Below are 21,363 nucleotides of genomic sequence, written 5' to 3' on the forward strand. Positions count from 1 at the left end.
ACAACCTGACAGTTATAACCAGCATTCATACCTGAGCCCAACCAAACTGTAGGTCGCAAGCAGAATCTTTGGACTAAGACTATCCTATCCAATCTCCACCTCCTCATTAACATCAACACTTTAACCCTTGTTGCTTCCTAATTTCCCAGTCTGAGCTCAGCCAAGTTCAGCTCAGCCCTTGAACCACCATAGCTTAGGCCAGTTGGTCCATCCCAATGCAGCTCACAGCAGATCAGCTTAGCTCAGCACATACTCTCATATAACAAGCAGTTTCAGCCTGGCTTGTACTTTGTCTTTAAGTTGGCCTTTTTTAAAGGGTTAAGTTAGTGTCCAGCAATAACTCTATTATTGTTGTAGTGAACACCAAAGCATTATGCTGTTCTTTTAAGATGTTTACAATAGATACTACAGAAAAGTTATGTGTTTCAATGCTGGTGTCACGTCTAAATGCACAATCTGGTCTTGTTAGATTCATTTCATTAGAATGCACAAAATGACAGATTTCCCACAACGTCCTCTTTCATTTTCAGATGGAAGGGGGGAGACGATATCTTTTGAGAATTCTTCCTGAAAATTCTATTTCATCCTGACATCTCATTCCATTGTTAAATTTAATTTATCTTGAGAGTACGAAGACCCAATGATAAAGTATCTATAAACTCTGGTAAAACAGAGTAGAACAGGGCCTGTTTGTCAAAAGTCACTGTGTCCTTGTTTGGGTAGATGCACCTTTTCTCCATATGTAGGTTATGGTGGGTTTTTATGACAGATGTGTGGCATAGTATTGCAGTCAAGGGACGCTACATTAACATTCTCAAAGGCAAGTTTGTCCTTGGTAATTTGTGGCTTAACCATCGATTAATCAGAGACAGGTTTGTCAAAGGTTTCTGTTTCATGTCTGGCTTCATTTCCCATGTGGCAGCAGGTGCTTACTGTCATGCCGACAATATGTGGAATTGTGTGTGATCTGGCACAGTTGACAAAACCTTTTATTTGTGAGAACTCTGAACTACCTCTTTGAAAGAGGGCCTTCTCCGCAGCTGTGGAAAAGCAGGGTGAAAGAGACCAAAGTGTGGCTGAAATGTGAACAAAATCAAGCCTTGTGACAATGCCGTTGAGATGTTTGTTTCGCATCTAGCTTTAACCTTTTCCTCTGGATAGTTCTTTGTCGTCAGAACAGTATTTAACCCTGATAGCTGCACTGGAAAGTAAAACCAAAAACAAGCTACTGAGGAGTTCCACAGAAGAGGTACAAATTATTCAGATGTTTTAGAAATCTTAAACATCACGAGCATTGTTCTGCTAAGCCTAAGCGTTTACATTTTTGGTCTTATTTCAGTTCTAAGGTGACTGTCCCCTCTGATGTGATCTGAGGGTGTGTCGTGGCTCATAGTCGATCATTGGCTGTGTTCCATAGTGCTAGAGGCTGGCGAATGTGCCTGCTGTTGCTCCTGCTGATTGATTGGAAAAAACGGGCCTTTGGAGCGCTGTGTACAGTGCGGGTAGAAGCAGGCGGAGAGGTGTTCCAAGCTTGTGAAGTCCTTTACCGGTTCATCTCTGGAGACAAAACAACTTTTCCAAAAACAGGAGCCTATTCAGGCTTAGGCTACTGTAGATTGTGTACCCTCGATGTGCTGAATGAGTTATAGGGGCAATAAAGCCATACGATTTGCTCAGACGTGTAACGAAATAACAACCCAAATGTTAAGCCAGTTTTTTCGTGTGCCTAATTCCACTTTTTGTTCTATTAACCTGGCACATTGCGGATCATTCAGCTCTATCGTGTTTTCCACTGATGACAACAGCACTTTTGTGCTATCTAGGAGCAGATGCTGCATGTGATTGTTAATTGGGCGAAGCAAATGATTACAGATACCTGTTCAGCTCATATAAAAAGAGTTTACACATGCAGAATTACTGGTACAGCTGGATACAGCAAAATGCAACAGATCCATCTTGACATCCCAGTGGGAGCAACACTAAACATCACTCTGGTATTTCTCTCCCTGATTCCTCCACCATGCTGGGATGCCATAAGCTAGGCCCACACCTGTAGTATGCCTGTTTCTATTGTTGGTGTCTTAGGACAACAATAATTTTGTATCCATACCTAGCCTATAGTTCTATTGGTGGCATTACTGTAACAGTGGGTTTCAAAGGCCAAATGATGAGTGAGACAGGATTCATTGGTGGCCAGGGTTAGTTAAAAAAATATTCTGGTATGTACAGTTGCCTTTGAGATGTTCCACTGTCATATCATCATGATTGGCACTCGCTCTCTCTGATTAAACCCATCTTAATGATATGCTACTGGCTGGGAATAAGTTATCCTCATTTTGAATGTAAATTGCAAAAGCAATGGATGCATACACTGTCTAACAAGCGTGTGTTTATGCAGAGAACATAGCTTTTTTTTCTTGAACTATTCATCCTAAAAACTATATTCATTTTGTCCAAAATATCACATATTCACTCTAAATTTCTCCAAACAAACAGAATTTCCACATACTTAAGTCTTGGATAAAATTCCATCTGCATATTTAAATTGGAGAAACAATGAATTGAACAACAGAGCATTAAAACTTCAGGCTACCTTATAATTTGTACATGTAGCTTTTGGAAAAAGGACTTTACAAGGCTCTTGGATAGAGAATTTAGTTGGAATGGTAGCTGTGGACATCTGTCATTGCAATGTTATCTGTTTTCTTTCTTTCTTAAAATAAATCATTTACTGGAGATGAATATTGCACCTGTAACAGAGTTTTACTACTGTACAAGAGATGTAGCATCACCATGGTAACATGGTTATTTTGAAAATACCTCACAACGTCTAGTGTTCATTAACATTTTATTTTGTTTTAATAAAGGTCTTGTTCTCTCTCTTCACAGATGAACATGGACATTTGAAAATATACCTGCCCAAAAAGTTGCTTGAATGTCTACCAAAATGCTCCTCTCTGCCAAAGGAAAGACATCGTTGGAACACCAATGAGGTAAGACTTCTTCCTGGAAATGGGCCACTTTGTCACAATGCTCCTCAGACAACCAACGTGGTTGTCCAATTAATAAACAACAAGACATTATGTCTGTACATCAGATTATTCCCAATTTTAGTAAGCCTTTTCATTACGCATGTGGGCCCATGCGTAATGGTCTACCAAAAACATGCTTCAAACTTATATTGAAATGCATTGGTCCTATTGTATTCAAATGGTAAATGCAATGCAATGTTTTTTTTTTCGTCAATATGAGTTACAGATCCATACATTTCACATAAAACATGCCTTTTAACTGTCCAGGTGGATTTTCGGAAGACTTCTTATGCCTCAATTAGTTAATACTGGTAGGGAAATTCCTGATACTGAAAAGGAACAATCTGAGCTGTTAAATTTGGGATGTTTGCCACCTTGTTCATGCCCAGAGCTTAGAAATACATTAGCATGTACAGTATTTTCACCCGCTGTTAAATATTCATTGTCTTAATTTGACCAGAGGCTTTTGCTTTCTGGTTGGCCGCTGAAGAAGGGAAATTTAGGAAAGTTTCTTTAACATAGAGAGTACAGTGTCATTGAGGTCCTTAAGGAGAGTGTGCCCTTTGAGTATTCAAAAACTCTACCTAAATGAAACACGAGCGCTTTAACACTCGATTTTCACAAGCACTTGTGTGGAAATAAAAAGTTTAAAATTGAAGTGTCTTTTCTTGTAGTGGATATTTATATTTGCATTACCTATTCTAAAAGAAATCACAGTTTGGCCTGCATTATAAATGTTACTGTCAATCATGCTGTGTTTATTATTCACTAGGCTAACTGCAGCTATATTCAGTAAGCATTGTGTGGCAGTCATACTGAAAACATAAAAACAGTGTTTAACATTACCTGGATAAAAGCCTGGGGGTTTCTCATATTTCATATGCTTCATCACACCAATAAGTAAAGATAACACAACTCGTTTGGATTTCTGTCTGGAAAATGAAAGTGCGAAATGTTTGTATTTGTATGCCTGTGTGAAAATAAATCACAGAAGCCGTTTGCACTGGCTGTCCTTGACCTATAGGGCAAGCCATTTTAAATTAGTTTATTTCTTTTCAGTACAACTACTTTATCATTTAATAGAAGTGAGACAGTGTCTTGTTTGATGTTAACAATTTATTTGTCGTTCATGTTCAATCTGTTTTGTTCAATATCTCTCTGTATGGAGACAGGCAGGAGATTGAAACTAAACATTATTTAGCCACGTCAACCTGGAGGGATTTTGAATGATTGCCATTGCAAGAATTTCATAGGCTGCCGGTCATATTTTGTATATAATTGATCCCAGTGAAGCAAGTTACACATAGTTATGGCACATTAATCGACAGGCCGCAGAATTGTCAGAGGAGCAAAGACAAAGATGGCGGCCTTGTTTGGCATTCTGAATATATTACAGTGTTATTTCCCCTTTTTAATGAATGACACTGAACTAGTGAAGAGGGGAGTGTGAAGTGCTCTAGTGGGAAAGTGGACAAAGACCATTGTCTCCACTTGGAAAGCTCTAGCCTTGACACCAAGTGTCTAATGCCTTTAAGGTAAAAAGGGCTTTCAGGTACAAAAATATTCTTTCAAACCATGTCTGCTGCTAACTATCTGAGCCACTTGACAATATAAAGTATTTTAAAGATGTGAATATGATTGACAAGTTTTACTCTTAATATTTATCCTCAGGTATTTGAAACAGTATCATAGCAGAGAGTGACGAGACAAAGATGGTGACTTATGAAAGCGGATCAGTAATGAGTCAAATGTTTGTCTTGAATCCTATTTGTTTTTTCTTGGGGCGTGGATCAATGAATCCATAGCTTTAATTTTCAATATTGATTTATGAAAATTTTAGTCAATTTTGGGGAATTAAGATTTAATTGACAAGGATTTAAAGCGATTAGATAAACGGAGATCGGATCTCAGTCTGTTCCTCTAATTATGAAAAAGCAAATATGCAAAAACCAGTCACCCATTCCTTTGATTAGCAAATTGTTACCATAACTACTGTCATCAGTGGTATGAAAGTCAGTTAAATGAACACAATGTCAAAGACATTAGAAATGTACATTATAATCCAATATCTATTCATGGGTCAAACAACACAATCACAACACAGAGGTACTTCAGCTATGTGTTCAAAACAAAACAATTCTACATTTACAAGACTTCGTTTTTTGTCTTACAAAAGCTTTACAATACTACAAACAGGTTATAACAACAGCAATATTTTAGATTAAGCAATCCAGTTGTGCTCCTGTCTAGAGAAGCTTCCAACAGAACACATGATATTGCTTGTGTGGGTTTTTCAGGATTAATAGATATCACCTGCCAGTTTTTGTATGCAATTGCAGAAGCATATAAGCATGCCTGACTATGTTGTCTGTGCGCCAGGAAAGCACTCTGCCGGGTTGAGGAGAGACACGCAACCTTCCCTAAAACCAAGGGCGTTTCTACTTTATGTGCGCCATGCAAACCAGCTCGCTTGTGCTACTTGGTGGCAGACAGGCACACTGGGATTACAGAGTCTCTTGTCGTCGTGATTGTATGACTCTTAGCAAAAGTGACACCTCATCAATTCTCTGCATATTTCTGGCAGTAGTTCAGCATGCTCGGTGCAACCTTGTTATTCCCTTGTTCTGATTAAACCGTAAACATTCTGTTAGGTTAGGGCCACTGGTGACCACATCAGCTCATAGGAATTAATAGCATTAACGGTATTTGTTTTTTAAAGCAGCAGCTATACAGATTTACATAAAGGGTTTGTCTCCATTTCACACAAAAATAGTTAGCACCTCTGTGCGTGAGAACAAAACTGTCCCATGGTGTGATTAGTGGGAAGGAATTTCCCCTCTTTTATGATAAAGAACTTCTTATTTTATCTCCCTGTGCAAAGACATTCTCTCTTGCCCTTCTAAATCTGTGGCCCAGGAGGGAGGGATGGGGGTAAAGTTAATGCACAGCTATTCATTTCTTTCTCATTCCCCTGATTCCCCTGTGTGCATTTATAGGGAGGTGTACAGGAATACAAGCATTTACTGGAAAATTAGATAAACCAATCTGTTGTAGATGTGCGAGGAGGTGGGAGGAGAAGCTGAGTTTGGAGCAGCCTCAGAACTGAATACAGGCATACAGGCACGTTTGGCTCAGCTTTGAAATTGTCAATATGAGATTGAGATTAAGGGTAAATATGAGGCACGGCGTGACAATTATTTTGCTGTTTTTTTTTTTTTTGCAATGCATGCATGTCAGGAATCAAAGCATTATATTCATGAGGGAATTGTTATATATTTAAACTGTTAACATAGAGAATAGAGAAAATGCATAGTTGAGATGTATATCAATGTGTTTACCCTGTTTGTGTCATTGCTCTCTCTCACTCCCCATGGCTTCCCTGAGATGAGCCTTGGTAGAGCAAATCTTCCTAGAATTCCTCTCAGGTCTGCAACCAATGGCCATTGTCTGCTGGGGCCTCCAGCAGGATGACCTCTATTTTGCTGGACATTCCTGCTGAGATTAGAATCTTTTTAAAGAAGGACACCTCACAAGGAAAGGGCTTTAAGCTTATATCCCTTTCAAGATCAAACAGAGACAGCCCCATGTTTGGTTACTCCAGCTTGGGAAGGTTGCAGAGCAGAGATGTGGAGAATGGCAATGCCTTGCATCAGTGCTAGTGTAAGAATGCATCTCCTGCTCTTTGGCCTTTTTTGGTGCTTTGTGTACAGACCTGTATCACTGTGGGCCACAGGACCATTGCAGGATTGTGCCAAAGAGGATGGTTAAAGTTGATTTCAGTTGAGTCTTTTCCCTGTGGGCAGTACGGCTATATAACAAAGTGATCTTTTTTTGTATTCCTGGCCTTAAAGTGTTAATAAACATCAGTGCAACTCGTTGCAATGTTTCAATTAGTAAATGTCAGGGGATGAATTAGTCTGAGAGTTTCTTCTCATGGAGTTTTCACCGTTTAGTGGAATCAGAAGTCAGATGCTCTTCAGACATGCAGTCCTGAAAAGCAGAAGCAGGGATGCATAGCATCCAGCCTGGAGCGATGACGGGACATGGGACCTAAGCGTGTGTGACACCCCCAGTCCTTAATGAGTACCGTGAACCTCCTTCAGCTTAGAGGGAAGTCCTGCCTCTGACCTGCTGCTGAACCAAGAGAGACAGGACAGCTTCTGCTCCGGCCTCCATTGGCCTGCTACACATTTAGTGCCCCTGTCGTCAGAAATAATAATCCCATGCTCTCCACTAACGCGAGCGCTGGCACGCCATGGTGGCTCCATGCAATATGCCTCCTCTCAGGATGGTGCCAGAGTGCCTCACTGGACACACGCTCAAAGGACACACTCCCCGGACTCTGGGCAGTGGGAGAAACAGGCTGCAAGGCCGCTCAGCCAGACAGCCAGACAGGGAACGAGTGGCCGTGGTCAAAAGCAGAGCTAATGAAATGAAATGCATAAGACTGAGTGGAGGGGCTAATCTGGAGAGACGATCAGTGACAGTGTAAGATAGGCACTATAATGATGAGGACAATTGGATACAGTGGTGTAATCATTCAGTTCTTATCTCCAGTTGGAACGCCAAGACTTTTAACCCCATCCCCGCCCTCTGTTTCCTCTGCTCCCTGCTTTTATTATTTGAGAATCCACAGTCCAATCTTTCAAAGAGAGCTGCAGGAGATTGCTTCAATCAGATACAGTTTTCATCTTTCCTCTGTTCTTTTGTAACGGTAATGATTACTTTTTAAGTGTTTATTGAACAAAATATGAAAGGACTACAAAGGCAGAGCTCAGCTTCTTTCCTCATTTCTCCCAAACAAGCTTCTACTGTAAGGTGTGTGCCTAATCCAGATGCAACACTAAAATGGCATCATTAAAGATTCAGCCATTTTGAAGTCTAGCTAATACCTTGATGATAGCTAGTTGTGTCTATTCCTATAGCACATCGTGTTTGAGGGTATGTGTTGACTTATGTGTGTGACGGTGTGTGAGGGTCTGTGTGAGGGTGTTCGAGCCCAGTGTGTGTGAGTTTGATATGCAGCACATGGTGGGTCAGGCTGTGTTTGAGGGTGTGTTTGAGGGTGCGTGTTGCCCACTATGTGTGAGGGTGTGTTTGGGGGTGTGTATAGCCCTGGTTATGTGAGGGTGATGTATAGCCCAGGGTGTGTGTAGCCTAGTGTGTATGAGGGTGATGTGTAGCCCAGGGTGTGTGTATAGCACAGGTTATGTGAGGGTTTGTGTAGCCCAGTCTGTATGAAGGGGTGTTTTTTGCAGGGCTACCCAACATTTAGCCTGGCTGGGGGCTCCAAGTGAAGAGGCCTGTGAATCCCCCTCAGAATGTCTTGACCTCATTATAACAGTAGCTAGATTAAAGCCTTCTCCTATGGATTAGGATGAATCTTATTAGGATGATTGGGCTGGCCTCATCCAGTGCCAGGTGTTTGACTGCTAAACAGACGTTTTAAATGCATTTTGGTCATTGCACAAACAAATCTTTTTCAGAGCCGTCAATGTTGTTTTTATGGATGTCAGTGCTTGGAGAATTCACCTAATCGAACCCAAGGCCGCATCTGATTAAATGTTTATCTTCATTTGAGCTTGCAGCTTGGACGACCCTCTCTACGGAGTGTAATTAAAATGACTCCCTCGAATCGCAAATGTTTACGGAAATCTTCATTAGCTTCTCTGGGGCAATCAGTGGAAATTAAAGGTCATGTTTGTTTGTTTATCTTTCTTCTCAAATACAAATTCCTTAATGTTTCTACTGGAACAGGTGTCCAGCTCATGTTTTGAATGTGAATGGGACTGTCTCCCATTGGGTTTTGTCTCCGGTAGAGTTAGGATTACTTGAAACAGCTGACGACGTGAGATGAGGAGGTGGGGATCTCTTTTCTCTTAACCAGGCTTTGAATTTGATTTATACTAGCTCTTAGTTGAACTATTCACTTCTGATTTAAATTGATTTTAGAGCCCTATGTTTTAGGGTTGCTTGGTGAACACATTTCCTTATTGAATTCTATATTGCTGTGGGAGGAACTTTGTAATGGACCTATTGTGTGACAGTTCTATTTGAAGCACTGCTTTACTGTCATATGCGAAGACCTAGGCTAATCTATGGCTTAATCTCATTGAGATGGAGACTAGATCTGAATTCATCTACCATCGTCCTTCTTTCTGTCATCCCATAGGCCCTAGCAAAGGAAGACAAGGACTGGACTGACATTCTTTGGTTGGGTGGCCTCAGAGAATCCTGTAATAAGCTTGATAGCTTTACTGATTCCTGGTGCTCTGGTTTATGGTGACGTGCCAGTGGAGCTGTGGTGTAGTGAGCCTGTTTGTAATAGGAACCCTCTGGTAGGGTCATTTAAGGGGTCTGGCACGCTACAGGGACCTTTTGCTTTTTCCCCTGGATGTGCACATCAAGGCAGGGGTCTTCAGTATCCTCTGAAGACAGGGGTGTCTGCTCAAAATTGCATGACCTCTATTGTAGAAGATACAGGTCACTCTGCCTCCTGTGGGAAGACTCTAAATTGAACCCAGCTTGTGTCTTCGATTTCTTTTTCTTCCCACTCTCTTTGGCTCCTACTAGTTTCCCTCTTTTATTCTTATCTTCTGTCTCTTTTCCTTTTCCCTCATGTGTTCACTGAGCTGCAAAGCTATTCAGGGATGGAGGAATAGATTTCTACCTTTTTGCACCAAATTGCTGGGTCAGGGTTTTTGTGCGGAACCGTTTTGTAATGGACTTCAAGTTTATTTACTAGATCAAATTGAAGTAGTCCCAGACTTCTGCCTGAGTTCTTTTATGTGTGGGTGTCCTCTGGTGAATTGTTGTTTGGTTTCTATATTTACATGTTTGAGAGAATGAATGTGTACCCAGCTCTCTCTGGGATGTAATAGCAGGAGAGCCATAAGTTACGTACTGATACTGATAACGTGGTGTTATTCCATGATACTGAACCATCTGACAGGTAGACTCATAAGTACTGTTTGTACCTTACCTCCCTCGTACCCTGTACTCTTTACATAAAGTGGGAGAGAGATTTGCTGTGGTACCTATGAAATAATACACTCTTCCGTCAGCATGACAGTATACACTAGGCTACTTACAGGAGTCGATCTTCAAGTCGAAGTGTTGTAGTTCTTATTGTGTTTGGTCTTACCTACTGCTTGTCCTATTTTGTATTTCATCAAGGTCAAACAGCACAGCTGGTCAGCTTGAGAACACAATATATCTTTTTTTATTTTTGTTGGGTGAGAAAGCGAGAGATATGGTTTTAGTATTCCATAAGGGGAGCAGCAGTATCAAAGGAACACATCATTTCCACACTACAAAATGTAACATGAAAAGGGAGTTGGTGGTAAGGTCAGTCGGAAGGCACTTTATCTGGCTCCGGATGGAGGAGGCTGGGATGAGCCACGCTGGATGTTTCACAGACGTTCTCCAGGAAATCCCTTTGACGCCTTCCTCTGGCCCAGTTGGAGACACGGTGTTGGGTAATCAGTGGAGGGCCGTGTGAGCTCTTCTGCTTCGTGGCATCCTTCCTTCCTGCCCGTCTCCCCCACCCTCTGTCCATCGCTCTCTTACCTCCCTCTCTTCCTCTCTTATTCCTTTCTTGTTGTGTGCGGGGCTTTGATCTTTAAAGGTCCTTGAGAATGTGGAGCCGGCAGCAGCGGCAGCAGGCTGGGATTCTCTCTGGGGCTGCTTGGATCCAGGCCCATCATGCCCCTCTCTATCTGATGGACAGCTCCAGTCGTGGCTGCGCCTCTCTCCAGCCCTGACGTATTGGGGCTTCAGCTGATAACCCCCTCTTTCATTGTCAAAGAGTGGAAACTAGAACGAGGGTTCTCATTGACCTTGTTTGTTAGTTGCACGGTGAACGACACAGGCATTTGGATGCATTTATCTATCCTTTCATGTCCCCAAGAGTGATCCTTTTTTTGGAAACTCAAGAGAGGCGGTCGAGCTGATGGCTGCAGTTCTCGCATGGCTGGTGAGACTGCTCTCTCATTTGGAGACACATCCTGTCCAATGTTAGCACTCACACCGTAAGTGTTAAGCATTTATGAGCTTTGCACACCAGGAACCTGAGCATTTGGCAGGTTGACAAGACTATGGACGCTCAGCTGACAGACCTGTCATCTGCCCTGGAGTTAAACCTGCCTACTCCACCAGGGAACAAGGCCTTCTCCTACTGAGATAATAAGGTGTTTGCCTTCCTTTGTCTTTTTCCTATTTTTATTTCCTGCATCCGAGTGAACCTCTAATGGGGTTCTATCCATTAGCTCATACCAGTTTTAATGTTAAACTCCATCATCAGTCTGTTTGTCATTGTGCAGTGTTGAAACTGAACGACAAGCCATCTCATCCCCAGAAGACATTGGAGATGGTGGGAGAGATTCTATCTTTGACCTACACTAGGAGAAAATAGTCATTACAGTACATGTTACATGCAGGGCTGTCAATCGGGCACTCTGGCTGCTTGACCTTTTAGTTATTTTTGCATTTCAGTACATTGAAATATCAAAGGTTATCCGTCTTACATTCATTGTTTTTCTCCTGTCAAAGCTGTCCATTCAGAGTCCTATATTCCGAAGCTCCGAACAGCAGGTCTCACATGTCCCCTTGGAAGGGTTCAGCCTTTGTTCTTTCGGGCCACATGTGAAGCCCTTTTCTCTAAGACATGTTTACACATCAATGCAACTGTTGGGATTTAGAAGAGCGGATTGACAAGGTCATAATGATCCACCATGCAGGTCCCCAGTCAGGGGCTGAGCAGGTCTAAATACCCACATAACATTGCAGTGAATATTGCAGTAATACGGCTCAAAGTGACCTGCACATACTAACGGTATCTATTTGACCATTTACCACTTTGTACATTGATTATACTGACATGCCATTGAACCGTAATTAGTCTAGTAATAATGGTGCTGGGATGTGCTTTTATTTATTAAACATGTCCTGTGCTCAGCTTTCTCTGAACCTTGTTCAGTTATTCTCATTCACATTAAACCTATTGAATCTATTCTATTGAATGTTCCACTTAGAAAACCAATGTGTCTTACAAACAGCTCAGAGTACCATGTACTGAGCTTTGACTCTAGTTCTAGCAAGCACATTCATTTTCACTGAACATTCACTATTTTCAGTCTTGCGAAGTCTATATTTTGTCTTAATTGGCTGTCCCATATAGACTCTCAAGTTTTAAATGTGAATTCTTGTTTTGGAGACAAGAAAGAAGTAGTCTGGTGCCGAAGTTGGATTCAGTAGCCTTGGTGTTCTGAGAGCTGGAGATTTGTCTGTGCTCTGCACCGCTCGGTGTTAATTGCCGGTGAGATCCTCGAGCACATGCTCTCTAGCTGGAACCCAAAAGGTTGAGGTGTTGAAGCAGTGTGTTTCGACAGTTCATTATAACGTGCCCTCCTCCCCTTCTCTTCCCTTCTCTCCTCTGGCCTGTCCTTTAGCAAAACCTTGAGGCACCATTGAAATTCTGCGCAGCTTCTTTTGAAATCTCTGTTGATGAGGCCACGCCAAACCACGGCAGCTCCCAGTGCTGGACATTTTTCAAAGTCATGTTTATATAATTAGCAAGGAGTCAAAGTGCTTTGACTGCTCCTAACAATGGAAATGCTTAGCAGTCTCATCTGAACTGTGGCTTGAATGAAAGCATCAGTTGGGACCTGGTCTCAGTCCCAGCGACATGCTAGCCCTCTTAGTAGGAAATAACAATATCCTCCGTTTGTCAGTTATCTAATAAAGTGATCTAGTGACAACCTGAAACAAGTTTTGGTTAAAACTCAACCACAAGCTCGTACATTAAGAAGTGTCTATGTGAGAGCATGAATGTCGATTCTGTTAATGACTTTGAACGGAAAGAAAACCTTGTCTTGGGACAGGGTAGTGTGAAGCAGACCAGTTAAAACCCTATGAACCTCCTCAACACATTTTCACCATGACAAAAAATACAGACATTCTAATCAGGAGGCGATTCTGCCTGCTTTTTAAGTGTGGAATGATGAATGTAGCTTTTGTTTCATTGTGCAGATTTTGTTCTTGTTAAGCGTTAAGTCATGGAGTTAAAAAAAAGAATCTTTAATTGCAAATCTAATCTTGTTTTAAGTCTCTACTTCCCTCCTTTGGTGCTATCTTGAGAGATGATTGTGTCTCACTACAAAGGCAGCCAGACACAAATCTTCATTAGATGTGGGTTGATAAACCATTAATCCATTCTAGCACAGTTTTATTTCCATTTATACTTGTCCACCCACACAGTACGCCAAATAAAGAGAGAAACCCCCCTCTTGAGCATTTGTTGACCAAAAACAATCTCAATCAAATTGCTCCGTTCTCAGGATAAATAGCCTTCTCTGCTTCACCAAGTTCTTCACTGTCCCTTTATATTACCATGACCTTTCTGAAGATTTGCTTTTCCATCCAAATGGTGTGGAGTATGAGCTGATCTTAATAGAAAGTGAGATCCTTCATTGAGAGTTACCAGTGTGTTTTTAGTGTGTTTAGTGATATCTCTGTTGCAATTCGCATATTGTTGGGGTCAGGTCAATACCATATTAGCACTGCTATTGCATTTTCCTCAAGCCCATGAATTATTCACAAGTAAGACCCTTTCCCTTGAATAAATACAGGCATTTATAGAAGTTTCATTTTCACTGGAAGAGGTTAGACAGTACACAGTTTGACGTTCCTTTTTCAGTGAATTTGATTAACCCTTTTGCATGGAATCTCCAAATGGTCCTACAAAGTTGTAACCACCTGAGACGGCCCCTTAGATGAAAATAACCTCCCATTGTGACCTTATGGGCCACAATCAATGGCCTTTATCTCCCCCAATGCATAATATATCCCACCAAGGGCTGATCCACAGGTCCCTGTGTAATGTATTGACCTGCAGAACTGCCATTTATCAGTTTGTCTCACTGGCTAAATAATTTAGTTTTTGAAGCCAAGACCATACAGGACATCCTTACACTACATTTCGGTTTAGTTTCAGCCCAATAGTCACCTATTCCTTTCCAAGTTTGTTTGAGTGACCTCCGAGTTGGGTCAATGTGTATGGTAGACACAGTCCAACAAACACTGTCTAGAACTTTCTGATGGCAGAAAGGGCTCAGAGGAGGCTTGTTTAATTCTGTATTTATGTATTCCATTCCTGTGGATTCTTCTTGAGTCTCTTATGGCCACCGTGCCATAACCTCCCGAATCAAGTACGGAGCTCAAAGTGCCTGTATGGGCACTTGAAAATGGCTTTTATTTACTGGAGAGAACTATGGATTTTTGCTTAGACTCTCAATGGTGAGAACATAAAGGCTCTTTTTGGTTTTTAGAGTAATTGAATTCAAAAAAAAAAATGTATTGTTTGAAACACTTGGTCCCAATGGCTTTCATATGAAATCCTTCCTCAAATTCATATATGAAAGTTACACATGCCTTAGATAGAATGGTAGAAAGCATTCATTGTTCGACAAACTGACAGCACAGACACATTTTTCAAGTTTAAGAGAAAAGGAGAAGGCAGACATAGCATTTTGCATTCGGAAAAAGAGATCATTTCAGTTGGGATCATTTCAGTTGTTTATTTCTGGAATTTGATTTTTTCCCTCCAGTGTTAGCTTTCTTTTGCTTGTGTTTAGACTTGTATCCGCTCAGCACCAGCTTCTCCGCTTTGTGGATATTTGCGCTGTGTATTAATGGGAGATTGATGTTGCCGATGACTTGGCTAAAGCAACAGAAGATTACTGTACTCAGCTTGAATACCAAATGGGAATGGAGGACGTGCCAAGTCTCAGGCTGAACCTTGATCCAAAATCTCCCCTTAACCAAACCATGTTCCTCCAGATGAAAGGGAGAATTGTTCTGATATGCTGATCAAAGCCCTGTATCGCCCCGCTATAAAGGAACACCTGGAATTCTAATGTAGAATTCTGTAGGAGCAATAAGCACATTGTCTAATGCATAATGTATTTGTAAATAATGTTTATGTAAACATCTGCTGAGGGTGTTTCACATTTATTTATTTGATTTATTTATCTCCATCTGCTAGGATGGCTGATTTGTTGATTGTAATGGGATAATTCACAACATAAACAGTCTTGACTTCAGGGGTATCTGGGATACAATATCCGGGAGAACCATAGATCTAGATTGAAGCATGGAGCATGTTCTATTTATATTGTTTCAATATTTCAGTGGCCGTTATTATTATCCAGTATATATTGTATATATTATGATAATGATGGCACCATGCTGGTGTAATGTTGAATAATGTAAATTCTGTTTTTAGAGTCTAATTTTGGGGAACAGTAATCTAACCTGCAGGGTTATCTGTATCTGTCCTGAGAATATGGCCCTGTGCTACTACTGTCTCCGTCCCAAAATGGTTAGCAACATGTAACCCTCTGCCTGTGTGCTGACATGATGGCGCTTCCAGTCAGTGAGCAGGGAGGGCAGGGTAAAGGATGGGAGAGGACAGCAGAGAGGTGGGGGAGTAGAGGAGCGAGGCGGTGAAAAAGGTAGAGGGGAGGGGAGAGAGGAGGTGAAGGAGGGGTGAGGACCGGAGAGGAGACGGGTAGTGAAGGAGAGGACAGCAGAGGAACTGAAAGAGAAAGAGAGGAGAGGAGAAGGGAGAAATGCACAGTCCCGCTAAATAAGTACCACTGTCACGCTGCTATTAAATGAGGCTTGTGCCCCAAAGGGCTAGCATGAGTGTTGTGGCCCTTTTTCACACTTGTCTGAGAAGGTCCAGGGGTTCTGCAAAGGTCAACGTTATGCTTAATAACACATTCATATGATTGGGTACGTGTAACAATGTTTATTATGATGATGGCTGTTGCAACTGAATAGCCGCATTAGATATAATTATCCGGTGTTATGGGATGAGGTTGTGAATTCCTGGCATTCAGTTGTGTTCATATTATTTCATAATATGTGTATATGAATGTGTGTTGTGAATATATTCACAAAGCATAGGCTTTTAGCATCCTAGCATGGGCTATATGCTATCCCTGTAATAACTTACTTTAATTCTTGTATGTCTCTCTCCTGAGTATAATAGAATGATGGTGGAGTTACAAGCTGCCGAAACAGATCTATCCATATCCAAACAAATGAGGACTGAATTTATATATGATATTACCAATGTTCTCTCCACATGACTGAAAGTTGAAGTTGTGCTCCTTGCAGGAGAAGCTTCCCCGGGGCTCGTCATAACGAGTGGCGTGGTTAGCTTTGTTACATTCTGATTTGTTTCCTAGTCGGTTTATAAACAGCACTCTCCGAACGCCGCTCCCCTGAGGCCCCCCTGTGTTGGGGAACCCCTGATTTAAAAGGCAAACATCCCAGCTACGGCAGCTCCTGCGCCTGCTACTGCTGCTACTGCTGCTGCTGCCGCCGCCGATGATGAAGTTTCCAGGGAGAGGGTGATAATCCTGACAGGGCCTCTTCCTGACTCAGTCAGCCGTGCAGTACAGATATGGATGTCTCCCTGGCAGATTGGGAGCTCCGACTCCTCAACACCTCCTGTGGCGACTGGTGCCCTGGGGATACAGCTATGTAAATAATGCATGCCTAGGGGGTTGAAACATACACAGATAACCTTCAAGACAGGCACGGATCAGTGCCTTCACATTAGCTGATAGGATTAAGGTTAACATCTACAGCAACCTCTTCATAAAAACACACAAGGTTGCCCAGATAGTTGGATGTTACATGCATGCTTAGTGTAGAGCAGATAAGGGAGGGAGGTGCAGGCAGTCACGGGCGGCATGCAGGAAGTGTAACACTAATCTGATGGAGATCCTATAACCTCCTATCTGCTTCTGCATCTCTTGAGCAACCTCAGCTGGCCGCCTCGTCACATTCAGAATAACTCGAGATTCCTTGCTGCGACGAAGCTTGCGCTTCATTTCGCGTTGAGAATGTGTAAAAAGGCACGTGCTGGCCTCATAACACGTAAAAGAGCCAAATTGATATGCACATCGCACAATCCCAGTGGGTTCCCTGTGACCACCACACTCTCCACAGAGCAAGACGTCTGCCTTCAAAAGGCCGTGTGAACTCTCGCTGGAGCTGTCCGGCACCGCTCGCAACCGCGAGATAATAGAGACATGTTCATGTCATCGACAGTAGAACTTGATCACTACGTCTTTGAGGAGCCACACGGAGAACTACTGCAGTCAGTGAGCATATGTCGTGAGTCTATGAGAGAAGAGAACACGTAGAGAACAAAACTAGTCCCTCACTATTGTCCCATCTGTCGGTGTAGAAGGGAGCAGGCGAGGAGCGGCCTGCTCTCTGTGTTTTCAGACGCCAGCTCTCGCTGTGCCACAGAACTGTAGACCCTTCTGTGGATCTCTTCATCTGCACCACGCAGGACACCCTGCTCTCCCTCCACTCAGCCCCACGTACTGAACATCACAGCTCTGTGGGGCTGTTGAAACACACTGATGCCAGATGAAAACGGAAGAGGCTTTCACAGGGAGATGAACCAGAAACAACCTCCCTTTTCCAACCGGGCAAAGTCAGTGAACAATCACATTAGCTGCCTCTGATGAATGGTTGTAGTTGTTGGACAGGAATGATGAATCTGGATATAAGTGTCCTCTCTTTCCATTATTTGGCTGCGTGAGAGGATTACACCCGAAGTAATAACTCATAAAACTGGAGTAATTAGCACAAACAGCTGTAACACAATGACCCCTATTCATCAAAGCTATTGGTGCTCACATGAAATATATATATATTTAAAATATATTCTCTCTCTGTCTCTCTTCCTATTTCTCTCCTTTTCTCTCTATCCTCTTTCCTTTTCTCTTTCCTTCTCTCTTAGTTCTCATTTGATCTTTTTTTCTTTCATGTTGTTTTTCTCTCACCAGTTTCTCTCTTTATCGCTAATTATAGTGATAGTGTCATGCAGTATAACAAACCTGTAGATTGATCTGTGCACAGACCAACTGCTACTCAGCCAACCGTGTGTCTTGTGTGTGTCCTCATCTTTAGCAGACAGAACTGGTGAAGGGGACGCACACAGAGGGACTGCTATGCAGTGGTCTATGACTCTAAACCAGATCCCTTAGCTGAGAAGCTCAGGTCTCCAGTCTGCTAAGTATTGCTGAGATCAGCTCCAGGCTGGTCCTGAAGGACAGAGCCACCATGTTCAGCCCAGGCTAGAGGCCAGGGGAGGTGGGGGTTAATCCCGGAGCCACAGGCAAGTGTGTTAGGAAAGGGTAAATAGATACACACCAGGCTGGAAGTAGAAAACAGGGAGAATTGAAGTCTGATAGGAATGTACGTATTTGTGTCCTGAGGGGTGGTAGGTAGTGCTGTACGGCATTAGTCCCTAACTTGATCAAATTAAAGGAGGAAGGAGGCAGAAGGGGGGCTTCAAAGTTTGAGGTTTTAATGTTGTTTATTGGAGCCCAGCTTGGGAATGCAGGAGAGTATTGGATAGGGAGCGTATTGAGCACCGGTGGGGAAATGAGTTTAGCTCCACGTTAGACATCTCTGGAAAGCTGCATCAGTCACGAATGAGTAATGGCTGTTCTTAATGCCACTGGCAGTGGATGGTATCTTTCACCCTCGATAAACTTTAATTTAAACATTTTTAGGGGACGACTCATACTTTATTGAGGGACACTGTCAGAGAGGCAAGTCAAGTCTATTGTTAAGTCGTCCCTCCAAACATGTCAACAACTGTAAACTGCCCGTTCACCTTCAGTCAGGGCAATGGGCTTTCATAGCCTCGGTTATTTTTTCTCTTTCTTGCCTTAATCGTTTATGACACCATCAGTTGTCTGTACAAGGTGTCTTTGCCTTTGACTGTCCTGATTCCCCTCACTGGGAAAACAACCAATGTCAAATTGAACCCAGAAAAGGGGATTTTAAACGAAAAGATAAGGGGGCAGATATGCCTTAATCATCATTTGCTCTTGATTAGAAAATCAATGGCCTTTGATGCCAGAGTGTGTGTCTGCCTTTGGTGTTAAAAGTGTGACAATGACAATGTGGACTGGGAAATTGGCCTTTTAAACAGCTGCTATCTTTTTGTTGTTTGGAGCTCCATTCTTTAACACAGGGAAAAGTCCCTTCTATCACATAATGCCTGCCTGTCAAAGAAATTACTTTCTCTTTTCTGTGAAACTTTGTTAAAGAAAATGCTTGGAAGCCTAGAAAGCTTGGAAATTCCTTACTTTGTCAAATTGAGTTCCTACTGTCTGCTTGGTTATGTAGGTTAACAAAAAAGAAATAAACTTGTCACTCATATTTTTGTGGCAGTTTTCAGATGTGCTGAGAAAAAAACATGTTTGATTACTGCCAAGGTTTGCCTGTTTTAAATGTAAAAACTGACATTTTTTTCAATCCCCAACAGTTATGGGATAGCCTAACAGTACATAAATATATCTTTAGAGTTTTGTAATAATAAACATAATATGTATACTACTACACAAAATTGTAAATTGTTAATGTGGTTGCTAATCTGGTTACTACAGTAAATTCTGTATATTTTAATTTCAAAACGTGTTGTCATTATTACCTTATATTCTGATATATTTTGCTGTTGTGGTTTTCTCATTGTGTCTGTAGGCTAATCATACTTGCTGAAAAACAAACCCCCCAAAAAACCCTCAAATGTTTGGCCTTGTAAATTGACATTACTAGGAAATGGTCTCATTTGCCCCTGACAACACAAGATGTGCTTGGTTCCCTTTGTAATATTTACCAGAGGAGATGAGTCTTTCTTTCCTCTCATAAATATGCTGAGGCTGATGGTTTTTAAGCCTGGCTTACCAGGCCTCTCTCCTTCACTCCCTCCTCCTGCCTGCTCTCTGCCTTTGTGTCATGCTGTTGTACTTGCTGTGTTTTTACCAGCTCTGCATATCGATCCTTATTTATCGCCACTGGCTACCAGTGTAATAAGCCTCCACGAATATGGATGAGGCCTGGTCGGCAGGGGATGTAGTGCTGATTAATATGCCTCGCGTGCAGACATGATGAAAATTCACATTTATGTGCCTCATACGCACACTGATATCTGTGTGGAAAGCGTTTGTAATGCGCAATGAGGGATGTTGTGGAAGGGTGATGAAGGGCTGGTGCAGGTCTGAGGAGGCCTAGAGACGATAGCAGAACAGGGAGCATGCCTGTCCTCGCCCTGCACACACCCCACACACCGGCATGTGGACATCATCCATCGATTGCTATTCAAATGCAGGACTACTGACTGCTTCCAATCAGTGTCAAGGTATTAGAGATTTCTATCTCCAAATGGAAATGTCAGGATTCAGCCCCTGACCTGCTACCATTCCAGAGGAGTGTGCACGTCTCTCACATACTTTTCTCATTGTCTGGACTCCAGAGATGATGGGCTTCACACGTAAGACAGCAACTATACAGAATTATAATACATGCTGTGTATGTGTATGTAGGTATTCAGGTTTTTATTGTTTTTCAAATTCAAATTACTTTTTTCATCAAGTTTCAGTCCCTAAGCATTCAATGGTTTCATACTTTAGAGGAAAACCAAGAAGCAATGCAATTTTCGTGTTTGTTACTAATGCAGACCGAATCTTATCAGGGGAAATGTACTCAGTGTTTTTTATGGAAATATACTGTAAGAATAGCTAATTGAACCAGTTGAGGTAGCTAACCATCTTACAATGCCCTGAAGTAGAACCCTTGTTTACACATTAGTAGTCAGCTAACAGCTGATGATGGTGAGTGAAACACAGCAATAATGTCTACTTCTTACCTTGGAAGTATGAGCCCCTTCATTGCTCCTCCTAATGACGCCCCCTCTCCAGCTGTTCTCCAGCTATTCAACACTATCCAATCAGAGACCACCTCCAGCACTGTTTGACTTCGCTGGCTAAATACAATAAGTTCTGTCTAAAGACTGGCTCTCAAGGCAAACCTCAGTATACCCTCGTCTCAACAGCTGCATTATTAAAGAGGCGTCAAACAGAGAGGTTCAAGAAGAGTTGGGCTTTTCCCTGCTAGACACTCTTACTTGCCCTTGACTGGCCTCTGTTAGGTTTCCTAGTGTATAAACACATCATGGAAAGAAAATCAGGTAGGACCACTGGCGAGCGGGTGGAGAGAGGCCCGTGTCAGTAGCAGTGTTCTGAGTGAGGTACTAGCTTATCCCCCTGGGGAATAGGCCCATCAATCACACAGCAATGATTTTTCTTTCATTTTTACCTATAATAGCCCTGTTTCCTGTAGTGCCTCCTGGATAAGATTAGTGATTGAACACTAACACTGCACACCTCCACCATGTAAGCCCATCAGATAGCTAGATTGAAAAGGTACTTCAATACCCCTGTGGACTTGCTCT

At 42.2% G+C, this 21,363-nt stretch overlaps 1 protein-coding gene across 3 annotated transcripts in view; it reads left to right on the plus strand.

Annotated features, from left to right (window-relative positions):
• Positions 1–21,363, plus strand: part of camta1a (calmodulin binding transcription activator 1a) — a 252,833-nt gene that overhangs the window by 7,717 nt on the left and 223,753 nt on the right. For all 3 annotated transcript variants that reach the window (XR_014732129.1, XR_014732130.1, XM_084680920.1), the window contains one exon: positions 2,890–2,993. Coding sequence is in view for 1 of the 3 variants with exons in the window: in XM_084680920.1 (XP_084537046.1) it covers positions 2,890–2,993 (104 nt within the window). In the remaining 2 variants the exon portion in view is untranslated. The remainder of the gene's footprint in view (positions 1–2,889; positions 2,994–21,363) is intronic.

Source organism: Hypomesus nipponensis, chromosome 18 (genome assembly GCF_054491055.1).
Source record: "Hypomesus nipponensis isolate SF chromosome 18, ASM5449105v1, whole genome shotgun sequence".
In the NCBI taxonomy this organism is placed as follows: Eukaryota; Metazoa; Chordata; class Actinopteri; order Osmeriformes; family Osmeridae; genus Hypomesus; species Hypomesus nipponensis.